Source organism: Centropristis striata, chromosome 15, assembly GCF_030273125.1.
Source record: "Centropristis striata isolate RG_2023a ecotype Rhode Island chromosome 15, C.striata_1.0, whole genome shotgun sequence".
NCBI lineage: Eukaryota > Metazoa > Chordata > Actinopteri > Perciformes > Serranidae > Centropristis > Centropristis striata.
Genome location: NC_081531.1, coordinates 10,098,513 through 10,113,038, shown reverse-complemented (window position 1 = coordinate 10,113,038; position 14,526 = coordinate 10,098,513). Strand labels below are relative to the sequence as shown.

General features: G+C 39.7%; 1 protein-coding gene across 1 annotated transcript; it reads left to right on the top strand.

Annotated features, from left to right (window-relative positions):
- Positions 1-5,252: 5,252 nt before the first annotated feature.
- On the top strand, positions 5,253-14,337 carry LOC131986345 (transient receptor potential cation channel subfamily V member 1-like). Its single transcript, XM_059351244.1, has 15 exons — positions 5,253-5,434; positions 5,604-5,755; positions 5,841-5,993; positions 6,080-6,217; positions 7,400-7,698; positions 7,849-8,025; positions 8,105-8,260; positions 8,354-8,449; positions 8,541-8,611; positions 10,151-10,316; positions 10,399-10,465; positions 11,599-11,924; positions 12,005-12,126; positions 13,621-13,742; positions 13,848-14,337. The coding sequence occupies exons 1-15, from the start codon at positions 5,253-5,255 to the stop codon at positions 13,958-13,960; spliced, it is 2,340 nt and encodes a 779-aa protein (XP_059207227.1). The 3' UTR covers positions 13,961-14,337.
- Positions 14,338-14,526: the final 189 nt, after the last annotated feature.

The window sequence follows — 14,526 nt, the reverse complement described above, 5'->3', positions numbered from 1 at the left end:
AGTGACATCTTATTTTACATGTTTTATAGAGTGTAGCCTACAGATGAGGTGTTTGTAAATATAGTTAGTTATGGAGATTTTGTGGATTGTGCTACAAAACTATCAACCTCTGTAGCACCAGTGCTACAAAAAAAAGCGAGCCCTGTACTGTATATTAATGTTGAACATAACGTCCCAACAGGCCATTATGAACCTGTTTTAATCTTTGTAGCATTTTGTGTAGGTCAGCCTACCTTGCACTCCAAAAACACTCTTAAAACAGCGCCTGTCCGCTTCATGGCTGCTGACAGTGGAGTAGGCTTGCCAGGCTTAGCAACAGTAACTAAGGAGGCGGAGCTTTTGCAAACGTCAATTACGTTTTCAGTTGACTGTTTGCAAAACTCCTCCCCCCAAGCTGCTCGTCCAATCATATCTTAGCAACCGTTACTAAGAGAAGAAGGTCCGTCAAGCTCAGGTCCGTCAACCCTCAGAGTTTAGCAGGAGGAGTCGGTTTTTCCCCGAAAAAGACAAGAGGAGCGTTGCTGGCTGTGGATTAAACAGTGTGGGAGACACCTCTCCCAACTTAATACCTCGCAGATCAACAGACACACTTTTCTTCTCCAAGGTAAGCTGCTAGCTAGCTAACATGAGCTAACTAACGATTGTACCAAACTGGATTTAACAGTTATAGTTCCTGTCAACTAGTATTCTTACCACAACTAGTGCAGAACTAGTCCAACAAACTTATCCATTAGATTTCTTCTGCTATTGCATGACTGATACAAGCTCCAGACAACTGTAGTTAAAACAAGAGCAAAGTATCTGCTTCTTCCTGATAATTTGATTTGCCCTATGTTCACAGGTCTTTGACTTTTGACTTTGAGTGGTTTCCATTGCACTTTTTCAAGTAGGAGGTTGAAAATGTTCAGAGTCTCATGCTTTAGGTCTGGAAATAACCAATTAGCATCAGTCTGTTTAGATGCATAAATAACTGTAATATGCATGGCCAATTTCAAACCCATCAAAGATCAATGAAGCTCAGAAAGGGAAGTGCTCAGTAAACTAATGCCAACACAACTAATTTATTATTGATATTTATTGGAAATGTTTCATCCATCTCTCACAGGTGCCGAGATGAGTGATTCGTGTCTGTATGAGAAGCTGATTCACTGCGCCCTGAATCAGGAAAGAAGCGGCCTGATGGTGAGTCCGACACAACCCTCTCTGCCTGGGTACCAGCATCTCCATTACCAACATCTCTCAGGGACATGTGACCAGGGCGCAGTTTGTGGGAAGTGGGAGCGCCACTGAGCGGTGCGGTGCTGCAGCCTAGAAGTTAGGAAACGGGCTTGTAAATGTTGTGATGTCACTGTGATACTGTAAATAGGTAAAAAGTCACAGTGTTGCTTAAAGAGACAGGCTCTAAAACAGAGCATTTCAGACAGGATGAATATAAGTATATTCAGACAGTCAGTATGAGAAAAATAATGTTTTTTTAAATTCTAAAGCATGTAAACATGTTTTAGCAGAAACCCAAAAGTATGAAAATGCCTTTTCTTCAGGTATCAGTCATTTGATGTAATATGCAAAAGTGGTCACATTATTCTGAGCTGTCCTGATGTAGTCTGACACTTTCAGGCCTCCATGTGGGGAATGACAAGGAAAATAAGTGTAGATGCAGTTAATATGGACCTATAATTTATTAGAATAAACCATCCCTGTGTTTGTTAGAACCCAAATACATGTTGCAATTTAATTGCATCCTTATCACTTGTCACTTTATTACGGGATCCTGGAGGAATTGGTCAGCCAATTGGTCATTAGGCGAGCCGTGTACATGTTTTGATCTGATTCTCATTCACTGTTCAGCTCAGTTTATCCCCTAATCATAAAATACAAGCATTCTGATTTTACTTACTGTAAATGTTCTATCCTGAAGTAAAATTATTTTTGTTGATGAAGGGACACTTCACCACTAAAAAGGACACATTTGAACCCTTTATCTGTAGAGCTCTCTGTCGATTTAGATTGTTTTGGAGTGAGCTGCTAAGTGTTGGAGATATCGGGTGTCTCAAACATAATGGAACTTAACTGTGGGCCTGTGGGTTATCTGAAGTATGATTTCTGGGAAGAGACTTCCTGTTAAGTTCTTCAAATGCATTAACATGTATAATTGAATTTGTGGTGAACTGATATTTACTGCTCTCTCTTGATTTAATGTCTTAATAGTTCATTTTGAACTTCTGCTACTCACAGTGTGCACAAATGTCCTTGCTTTTTTGTCTGTTTTTAATGTTAATTTTAATTCTCAACTCTGTTTTCAAGATGATCTAAATTGAATAATCTGTTAATACAGTTTAGAAGCAATTTATTTATTTGCATGTTTCATGATTTAGTGTAATACGAATTGAGGAGAATATATTTGGTCTGAACTGTCCAGACAGGAATCTACAAATTACAGAGACCATCTTGCAGTGGGATCACATGTAAGGCGTGAAAATAATACCAGCCAAATATTGTTGTGGATGTTAAAATGAAAAGTTGAATTAAGGAAAATATATTTGCATAACTTCCACATTTTACATCAGATGAGGGCTAATTAGCAGCAATTTTGTTTTCTGTAATAATGAGCAAATACAGTAATTGTTCTACTATGCATACATACATACTACATGATGTCATCATTTTAGTTCTTTTGTAATAACTACAATTATATGCAGTTATTTTGGACCATTAATTCACATTTAATGTGTTATGATGGTACAAAGAAATCAGTGTTAATAATTCGTTTTTGTATCATATCTTGTTAATGTTGATATATTATTCTATTTCCTGACCAAAATACTTAAAACATCTTCCATCAAGTAATTCAACATCAGATGATCTCATGAGTGCAGATCAACAGCTCACACTGGTAGACAGAAGCTCTGCAAACACACACTCAGTCACAGTACCACAGCAGTGAAATAACACAGGAAGAACATCATGCATCATGTTATGGATCAAAATAAGGAGACTTGCATAAGGAACTTGAAACAGAAACTTGAGCAAGATTCAGAAGGGTAAGTTATTCATTTATCTGTTGTTTTCAGACGCAAGATCTTGTTCTTTAATTGCTTTTTCGTGATGTGAATTTCTTTCCAGCTCCAACAGATTACCTTCAAACTCAATTTAGTGTTAATCATCTTTGGATCAAAATATCTTTCATTTCATAGTGATCATCTGAACTTTGCAGCAATATTTTCATTTTATTCACTCTGTTTCTGAAATAACTGAACTGTATAAGATTTGGTTACTCTGCAGTGAACAGTCTACCAGATGAAGTGCTGTAGGCACTGCTGCCATGCTGGAAATCTTAATAAACTCCTTTAACATGTGTTTAACGATAGAGTGTAATCAGCACATTTACTCAATAACTGTACTATAACTGTAGTATTTCCATTTTATGTAACTTTTTACTTCTACTTCACTACATTTTGAGGCAAATATTGTACTTTTTACTCCACTTCATTTAGCTGACAGCTTTAGTTACTTTTCAGGTCAAGATTTAACATGAAAACATGATCAATTTGAAATAATTAGACTTTTTTTATTATTAAATCTTATAACAGTATATTATGTAGTTAAATGAGCCTTGTCTTTACAAAATTAAAACACTGCATACATAAAAGCATCAATACAAGTGTAATACAAGCGTAATAATATATTTAGAAATATAAAACAATCTAAATGGGGACATTCTGCATGACAAGTACTTTTACTTTTTATAGTTTAAGTACATTTTGATGCTGATAGTTTTGTACTTTTACTTCAGTAAGTTTCAAACGCAGTACTTTTACTTGTAGTGGAGTAATGTGGTACTCGTACTTTTACTGAAGTAAGGGATCTGAATATTTCTTCCACGACTGGTAATCCAGTTTGTGAAGGTTAGTGAGATGATGCGTGAGGCTGGCGGTGTGCTAAAGCACTGACAGAAGTAACCGGAGGCACTGGAAAAAACAAAAGCTGAACATGACTTATTACCACAGACTGTATAAATAAAGTTAGCACTGGAGCAGACCAAACGTGATATACAGGAGCAATACTTAGAGGCCGATCTACTGCTGAAGATGCAAAGATAGTCAGGCAGCTTGTAAAGGGCAGAGGAGGGGTATATAAGCTGCCGTCGATTGGATTGATCCACAGCTGTGTGGCACCAGCCTCGCTGTTCCACACCTGTTCCACACCTGTTCCACACCCGCAGAGTCTCTGAAAGAAGCCAGAACCCCAAACCCTAAACTACCAAAATAAAAGTCCCAAAACCCCGAACAAAACTGCAAAAATAAAATCCCTACCAAAAATACAGAAATAACTAAAAACAAGTTCAAATCGTGACAATATGAAACCAAACACTTTGTCCTGCATTGTTTACGGTGGCACTCACCTGTGTTTAGTTTAAGTCTAACTAAAACAAAGTAAAGTGTACATGTGACCCATTGACACAATTTAGCAGCGAGAATTATTTTTTTATGAAGTAACTTTAGAAACGAGAGAAGATTAGAGATAACATTTTGTCAAGTGAATATGTGTTTTATTTCCATTCTCATACTTGCATTGTCACTTTTATTGGATCGAGCAATGTTTTATAAATATTATGTAATATACGTTCATGAATCAAAAGTCATAATAGAAAGCATTATTATTGATCTTGTTTGCAGTTTGAGGTTTGCTGTCAATAGTTTTATGTCTTTTATAATGGTGGTCTATTGGGGAAAAGGCTTTTTGGGCAACAGGTGGATTTTTCATTGCAATACCTCGAGTAGCCACCGGATAATATTGGCTGCAAGGCTGGACATCAGCGTCACATCCAGTTCTAAAGCACATCTATTATGCAGCTACAGTTCCATTACAGTCATTCCCCGGCTGCAATGATGGTGCTGAGATGCCAATAGTGCAGATGTGGAAGACCACCGGACTTTTTCCTGCCGTGGGCCTATTAAAGACACTAAAACAGGGTGCTGAAACAGAGCTGTCAGACAGAGGGTGAATACAGGTCTATTCAGAAAGCAAAGAAAATAATGTTTTTTTAACATTAAATTAAATGTAAACATGTTCTGGTAGAAACAACAAACCAAAAATGTAGCATAATTTGTCCCATTTCAATGGAAATCTGTGGTAGATAATTAGTTGAAGCTAAATGCTACCTTTCTACACCTCTAGCTGTCACAATAACTGGATGTGTTGGTTGATGATGTGCTTTATGTCTCTGCAGACCACTGGAGCAAGAGGTGAAGATGGACAAGTCAGAGATGTTTGGCTTCTCTCTGGAGGCAGACGACAGGACGGAGGAGGAGAAAGCGCGGCAGAAAGCAGCAAATAAGAGCCAGGAATCGCCCAAGGCTCCCATGGACACTGATTATGAGGAGGACATGGAGAAGACCAAGCCGCAAATCAGATTCAATCTCAGTTTTGACAAGTGAGCCAGACCATGCTAAGATAAAATGATCTCTGCACCCATTATACCACGGGTGCTGCGTATTCTGAAGCCCCACAGTGTTGATTAGTGTGGAGTGTGAAGCTGCTTGACCTTTTGACCCAAATGAATCTGTTGTAACTGTGTTGTCTGTAAAATGTTTTGTTGATAGAGAGATGCGAGGGGAGCACAGCGAGAAGAGACACAGCAAGACTTTTAACATTGAGATGTTGTTTGAAGCGGTGGCCAGCAGGGATGTCAGAAGGCTGGACGGCCTGCATCAGTACCTGCACCAGAACATGAAGAAACTCTCCGACTCTCTGTGTGAGTGTGAGACCCAAAATGCAACAGCTGCACCCAACAGTAAGCTTTAGTCCTGAGGGCTATCTCCCTGAATGTGTGCTTACAGATCAGTCCTATGGAAAAACTCCCCTGATGAAGGCTCTGCTGCACATCAAGGATGGAAAGAACGAGACGGTGGAATTATTGATCGACATTTCAGAGAAGATGGGCGACATTAAAGAGTTTGTGAATGCAGCCTACACCAACAGCTACTACAAAGGTATACTGTGTATGAAGCACAAATGCTGTCAGAATAAACTTTTGCAACATTCTCTGATTTCTTTGACCTGTATTGGTGTGTGACAGGCCAGACAGCTCTGCATATAGCCGTTGAGAGGAGAAGTATTCCCTATGTGAAGCTGCTGGTCAGTAAAGGAGCAGATGTCCATGCCGCAGCCTGTGGGACATTCTTCCAGCCACACGATGGCCCCAACTTCTACTTTGGTGAGTCCATGCTGGCGCAGATGATCACACAAAGATCATTTGCTAACAAGATGAGTCACAGGTTACCCACTTTTATCAATGAGTGACAGACATCTTTACTTTTCATAGTATCTCGGTTGCTAAACATTTTTTTTGACAAGTAATTTAAAGGAATACAAAACATTTTCATTATTTCCGAGATGGTTCTTTTTAAAAATTCCATTTAATTATTTTATTTTTTTCAAAAGATTATTTGAAATTATAGACCAGGAGAATATTCTTATTTTATTACTAAATATACTGTATATATTAGACGAAAAAAGAAACAAACTATACAAGCATTTAATCAGCATTGTGACCAAGTGGCAACCTGCATTCTTTCTAAAGACCAGCAGGGGGCAATACTGGTTGCAATAAAAGGAATTGTATAGAAGTCAATGACGAAAAATTACCCTTTTGCCTTAGTAAACATGTTCCTAATGAGTTTATGGTGTCAGTTGCTAGTTTCAAGTCTTGCATGAGGTTGATTTTGTGAATTGAGTTCCCATTTCTAGTAAAATAGATGATAAAACAGGGTATATATATGTACCGGTATATATATATATTTTATTAGTTAACAGCTTCAAAATGGTAGCCTGCAAACCACGGGGTGACATCACAGTGGCTACATCCACTTTTTTTATACAGCCTATGATTGTGATTATTACAGGATTGAAGCAGAGGTGTGACACTTTCAATATAACACCACCACCAACTACTGATATATAAAACTGCATGTGTGTATCCTCAAACAGGACTCTGTTCCAAGATGCACGGTTTATGTTAATAAATTTGCTGATTGAAACTCAGAATACTCTGGGTTCAGACTTAAGTGAGTTTGAGTCCAACTTAAGGTTCAGCTACCCCACTCTACCCCAATTATTTTTGTACAGTCCCTAAGTTGCATGCTATATCAAGACTGGAAACTAGTTGTCAAAAAATCACACATTTTCTCTACAGCAGGGGAATGTAAAAACACTCTCCTGGTGTGAAACTCACATACATCATTCTGCACAGTGGAGTTTAAACACCCAAGTGAATTAACAATAAGCACAATCTGGCATCGCTCTCAAAGCTCTGCCCTGAATGGTTGTGCTTGTACTTTGATGGATTGAATGTAGACACAAGTCACACATTCATGAACTCTGTCTGTGTTGTCCTCAGGTGAGCTGCCTCTGAGTCTGGCCGCCTGCACCAACCAGCCCGACCTGGTGGACTTCCTCATGGAGAACGAGTACCAACGAGCTGACGCTAAGATGACGGACTCCCATGGTAACACGGTGCTGCACGCTCTGGTGGTGGTGGCTGACAACTCTAAGGACAACACAGAGTTCATCACCAACATGTACGATCGCATCCTCAAGATCACCGCCCGTCTGCACCCCAAGCTGAAGCTGGAGGACATCGAAAACAACAAGGGGTTGACGCCTCTAAAAATGGCCGCCAAGACTGGCAAGATGATGGTAAACACTACTAAGTCACTACAGACACAGCACAATAGAAATATATTGGTGCCTGGGGCTAAAATTGGTCAACATTTTCAGTCTTGGATGAATGCAATTAAACATTGTGAGACATTATCTTGCTCTGACTTTCCTTTCATTTGTCCGCAGCTTTTCTCACACATCCTGAAAAGGGAATTCCACGAGAGTCCCATCAAACATTTATCCCGTAAATTCACAGAGTGGGTTTACGGACCAGTCCATAGCTCTCTGTACGACTTGGCCTCTGTGGACTCGTACGAGGAAAACTCCGTCATGGAGATACTGGTCTACGGCAGCGACATCCCTGTGAGTCCCTGCATTATGAGTCCAGTCAGAGGAGATGCTGTGGTTATTTTGTACTCTGTAATCATCTGTCTCCTCTCAGAATCGCCACGAGATGCTCCAGACGGAGCCTCTGAGCCATCTGCTGGAGGAGAAGTGGAAGATGTTTGCGGGTCGAATGTTTTTTCACAACTTCCTGGCCTACTTCCTGTACTTAATCATCTTCACTATTGTAGCCTACAATAGGAAATTGGGAGAGGTGAGCTGGCTGCTACAAACTGTGTGACTGATCTGTGTATCATCACAGACGGACCTGAGCTGATGTTTCTTTTGTTTCTTCTCTGTTCCACAGCCGCCACCTTCCTACAAACCCACAAAAACTGGATTCCTGTATTTTTCAGGCCAGGTAGTGATAGCCCTGGCAAACTGCTACTTCTTTGTCATAGGGGTATGTAAGTGATGATGTGATTTAAATAAATTCCAGTGGCTTGTGTTCATATTCCAATCTGAATCATCAAAACCCTTATCTAAATCCCTAGATCCTAGACATGAAGAGGAAACGACCGAAGCTGAAGACGCTGCTGATCGATGGATATTATGAGATTCTTTTGTAAGTAGTGCTGCTTGTCTACCAGATGTGGTAAAAATGAATGGTACTGTGCAGTTTTTGAAGTAACATAACTTACAGCTACATCACTTTACAGCAGTTACATGCATTTATTTCACCTTTACTTGATGTTTTGTACCACCTCACCTTGTACTCTTTTACTCCAACCTTAGGGAAGTAGTTTTATGGCCTAAAACTCTACGGTGGCCCTGAGAGCTCACAGCGCTGCAACTTAAAAGTACATATGCAAATACACAAAACACAATCAATTTGAGAAAACATCACCAATTTGACAACACAAGAACAGCATTTAGAAAACGCGCTGCAAAGACCACAACACAACAGAAGTGTTTCCAGAGGACAGTTAAAAGTGATGCACATGTCTGGACACACATGTGATATTATCAAGTTATTTCAAGATAATGATATTTTCATGTTATAACGTGATATATAGCGTTAACCCGCTAGCCCGTATCAATCACATTGCAGTTAAACAAATCAATTAAATGAATGATACACGTTTTAGTTGGTCTCTCTCAACGGCACCGAGTTGGTCTTGGTCTTGCAAGCTGGCTAACGCTAGCACACTGTTGATCGCCGGCTAACGTTAGCATGTTATAACATGAAATTATCGTTGTCTTAAAATAACTTGATAATGTCACGAGTGTCCAGACGTGCATCCCTTTTAAGTGTCCTCTAAAAACACTTCTGTTGTGCTCTGGTCTTTGCAGTGCGTTTTCTAAATGCTGCGCTTGTTGTCAAATTGATGAAGATGTTTTCTCAATTTGCTTGTGTTTTGTTTTGCATGTGTTTTCTTAAGTTGCAGCGCTGTGAGCTCTCAGGGCCACCGTATGAACATAATGAAACCATGACCATTTCACAAAGTAAACAACATGCTTTTAACTGCTCCTGTTACTGTAAGTATGAAGATGTGTTGATCCTCATGTTTTCAGTACACATTTGGATTGTTATTATAATAATACTAATCATAATCATTATAATAATAATAATAATAATAATAATAATAACAGCTTTTATTTGTATAGCACCCTTTGAAACAAGGTTACAAGGTGCTTGAAAATAAAACAAAAGACAATTAAAAACACATAAAAAAAAAGAATTTAAAAGAACTACAAGGTCAAAAAAAGGCAATATGATAAAAAATGAGTTTTAAGAAGAGATTTAAAAGATGACACTCAGTTTGCTTGCCTGAGATCTCCAGGCAAGGAGTTCAAATGCTTGGGGGCCCGAATAGCAAAGGCCCTGTCGCCTTTTATGACCAGTCTGGATTTAAAAACCACTTGAAGGGTCCTGCTGGAGGATCTGAGGCAGCGATCAGGCTCATAGGGAGTTAGCAAATCACTAATGTAAGCAGGAGCCTGACCTTTGATGGCTTTAAAAACAAGCAATCAAATCTTAAAATCACTTCTAAAGATCACAGGTAACCAGTGGAGGGCAGCAAGGACTGGTGTGATGTGCTCGCTCCTCGTGAGAGAATTGCAGAGCTATGCAGGATCACAGTGGCTTCTCTGCTGTTAATAGTTTTGTGCAGGGCCTCCTCTTCCTGGTCTCAGCTGGACTGTATGTGACCAAGAGGCCCGAGTACCTCGGCTTCCTGGTGCTGTGTCTTGCTCTCAGCTGGGTGAACATGCTGTACTTCTCCAGAGGCGACAAACACATGGGCATCTACAGCGTCATGATACAGAAGGTATAGACCACACAGGTAACTCTGCACCACAGTGAACAACATTCTGATCCCTGAAGCCATTTAACTCTTCTCTTCTTCGTAGATGATCCTCAGTGACATCCTGCGCTTTCTTTTCGTCTACATCGTCTTCCTCGTTGGATTTGCAGCAGGTATCTCCATCTGCCACTCTCCCAAAATGCTTTGCAACTTGAAAATGTAACTAACAGGGTAATATTATCAAGATGGAGACCCATGATTTTCTGACGGTGTAATTGTTTTAATGCTACAGTGAAGATACTGGTATCATATGAGACTAATAAATCCACTGGTACCAGCCAGGTGCAAAGTTAGGCTTAATTTTGTCGAGGGAAAACTTGCATGGCTCTTTTCACAGAACTCTGACATCAAGATATCTGAATGAAAATTGGCTGTATGCCTATATATTTTTTGCATGTTTTAGAGATCAATCAAATTTAGCATTATCTGCATTATGACCATTTGTAAATGCTGCTCAAAAAATGTATTAAACAGAGCATAAAACACAGATTGAATATAACACACAGTTAACACTTTTTGCACATTCTTGAAGGAAAGCATATATAAGACAGAGGCTCATTCATGGAACAGAGACACATTTGTAGAGATATTTTCAAGGTTTTGGGCTCGGAGGGAGTAAAGCACTGAAGACCACTAGTTATAGGTAGAGGGGGCCAGATAAGAAGAAATGTGTGTAGAATGTGTTACTTCAACAGATGCCGACTGGAAGCTGTAACACCAAGAGGCTAAGGATTTAGCCTAGGGTGTCATCAAGGGCAGGCCGAGTCTACACCAGGGTGCTGCTCCAATAATTTTGACCAATTAGAGAGTTGTACATTCACATTATAAAACTCTGTGTAAAAGTAAGATAGGCATCCTTTCTCTGACGGTGGTTGCAGCAAACTGTCTTACAGACTGTGATTTCTGATCAGGTTAAGGTCCATGTACCTGCTAACTCTTTCATTACTGGCTTAATGAATAGTTTAAAGGATTTTCCTCTCCTCTCATCTGTTCTGCAAAAAAAACTAAGAGATGCAGTATAATGTGTTATTTTTCTCAGATTGTAAAATGGTGTATTTGCATATTTCTGCATACCGAGGTCCCTAAACTTGTATAAAATGGGTATGATTGGAAAGCTGAGCTTGTGGAGGGTTAGGGTTTCCTAAACAAGGCATTTTGATATAAACTTGCTATAACATTGCTATCGTGAATATGCAATGAATGGAGGATGTACTGTATGTAATGTGCTTCCTGTCTCCTGTCACAGCGGTGGTCACATTGCTCAATGAGCCTCCTGTACGCCCTACTGTACCCCCTGGTCCTGGAACGACTCGATTCTTGGACACTCATAAGGGCTGTGCAAATATCACCCTCAAAGGCATCTCCTACACCATTATGCAGCTCTTCAAGTTCACCATCGGCATGGGCGACATGGAGTTCACTGAGGACTACGAGTACAAAGAGGTCTTCTATGTGCTGCTCATCGCCTACATCATCCTCACCTACATCCTGCTGCTCAACATGCTCATCGCCCTCATGAACAGAACTGTGGAGAGGATCACTGAGGAGAGCACCAGCATCTGGAAGCTACAGGTAAAGATGTCGAGGAGAGCTTTTGGGTCACCAGAGTGTCTGTTTAAGGGGCTTTGATGATATACTGTGACTGTTTTCAGAGGGCGACCACCATCATGGAAATGGAGAAAAGACTGTCCTGCTGTCTGAGGAAGAGGTTCCGCTGTGGGGCTGAGAAGAACCTCTGCACTGCTCTTGGAGATGACCGACGCCGGTGTTTCAGGTTTGATTCTTTCAGTTCAGTAACAATACAATCAGTTACTGACATGTGCGAAAATGCCCTAGTGATAGCTATACTTACCTTTCAGATCAGATTTTCCTCACTCTACTGCTTCTTGGAAAATGCATCTTCACAAAGCTGACAACAGGGCTGTTCTTCGGACACCATTAGAAGCTTACTTTTTACAGATACGTGGTTCTCACAGGACAGAGACACTATGATAAATCAAAATTACTTTATTTATCCCCGAGGGGAAATTCAGTTAATATGACGCTGTATATTAAATTACCCAAAGGTAAATAAAGGAATAAAAGTTAGCTTAACCTAAACATAAACAGTATTAAAATGCAACATTAGCAACAAATCCATTCAATCCAATCTATTCTGAAAACTTCAAAATATAGTGAATCCAGCATATGTAATGTGTCATGTGTACTGGATGACACACAAAGGCCACAGGGATCCTTAGTCCATGTGTCCAAGCCTGAAGAAAAGCTTATTTATGATGGTTGAATAAGTTCCCAGTAGTTATTAATGACAAGCAGAGTTATATTTTATGACTGGCTGTATTATTTATATGTCTACTGCTCAGTGGTCCCATATTGTCAGTGGTGGACTGTAACTAAGTACATTTCCTCTTACTTTACTTGAATTAAGAACAAATTAATTTATTTTTATGTGTGCACTTATCGTTACATTGATTTGACTCTGCCTATTTACATTATAAATACAAAATATGAATCAACTATAATACATTATGATACTTTCTTCTAGGTTAAACTACCCAGCATTATATAAAGTTATTATACTCCTTTACCAGTTGCAACATCAAAGCGATGATATAAAGTTATCAATAATAATTATAATTATAATTATTATAATAATCCAGTAATAGAATATGATTATGAATGGGCTCTGAATAATACTTTTGGTGCTTTAAGTTTATTTTGATGCTGATACTTTTGTACTTTTAAGTTAGATTTTGAATTCAGGACTTGACTTCTAACAGAGTATTTTTACACTGTAGTATTGCTACGTTTACTGAAGGATCTGAGCACTTCTTCCATCACTGCCTGTTGTCCAGTTATGCTGGATATGACACTAAATCTGCATGCGTGTCCACAATGGGAGTCTTTGTAAACTTGGAGAGGGTTATTATTGAAGTTTTTTTTATCCAGCCTACAGTTTTTGGGCAGGTATGGTCAGTTTTTGGACTTGGTTTTGAGACAGGGTCTGCTATAGTCATAAAAATCACTTTCACTTGTCACAAAGACAGGCTGATCCCTTGAGCAGCGAATAAAAATGAAGCTTGTAATAGTAAAGTTGTTATAATAAAGCAGAAACAGAGGTGTAGGTTGAACAGAAGATGCAGCTGTGTGAGCAGCATCGATTGATGCTTTGTTCACTTTGTTCTTCACTAATTTGCCTCTTCTGACAGCTGATTGATGCATCACACGGCAGACAGTAATTTGAGCATGTGTCCTCTTGTCGTCTCAGAGTGGAGGAAGTCAACTGGAACAAATGGAACATCAACCTGGGCAAAATCAATGAGGATCCTGGGTTCTGGGATCATGCCCGACAACCTGCCTCAGACACCCCGCCAAACAGACCACACAGAGGTGCAGAAACATGAACCCAGGGTCATGACTTTTTATGCTTTTTAAGCATTTCTTTGTGAAAGGACAGAAATCCATGTTGAGTTACATTTTTTCCTTTATCCACAGGGAGGAGCTGGAGAGGCTTTTTCAGGGAGGCGAGTCAGCGTCAGACATATCACAGCACAGAGATGAGTCCTCTGAGCCCCCACACCACAACAGAGACTGGCTGCTCAGCCTGACTGACCCGAGCATCGAGGCATTCAAACCTAAAGACAGTATTCAGTTTCAGTTCCTTGAATGTAACCGTCAAATGTGGGCACTGCCTTCCTGACTGATTGATACTCCCATGTCAGCTTGATTTTAAATTTAGTCATTGAGGAAATATTTCACTGAGATGAGCAGTGATGAGGAATATATTGTAGATATTTGTTCATCTCACTGACATAATGTTGTAAAATAGTAGGACTTTCCAAGGCTGCATGAAGTGTCATACATAAAAAAAAATGCATTAAACATTTAATCCAAAGGCTTGTGCACATGCTGTTTCCACCTCCACCTGAACAGGATGCACATCCTCTCTGCACAAAGGCCAAAACCTGCTGCCACCTCTGACATCTTTCATGGAGTAATACTGATTACCAAGGTGCTGATCCTGCCCTCCTGCTGTGTGCCCTTTATACGAGTCCCATTTTCATCACAGCCAGACAAGCCAAATCTACTGCAGCCAGATAGTCCTGTGGATTTCACAGCTTGCTTTGTCTACTCTACTTCCTGTTTCTATTTGGCAGAGGCAGGCTCTGATAAA

What these genes read in the sequence shown, in the direction of transcription:
- LOC131986345 (XM_059351244.1), top strand. Translation starts at nt 5,253, where the DNA reads ATGGACAAGTCAGAGATGTTTGGCTTCTCTCTGGAGGCAGACGACAGG. An exon ending in CCAGCATCTGGAAGCTACAG is followed by an intron (nt 11,925 to 12,004) that starts GTAAAGATGTCG and finishes GACTGTTTTCAG; the next exon opens with AGGGCGACCACCATCATGGA. An exon ending in GACCGACGCCGGTGTTTCAG is followed by an intron (nt 12,127 to 13,620) that starts GTTTGATTCTTT and finishes TTGTCGTCTCAG; the next exon opens with AGTGGAGGAAGTCAACTGGA.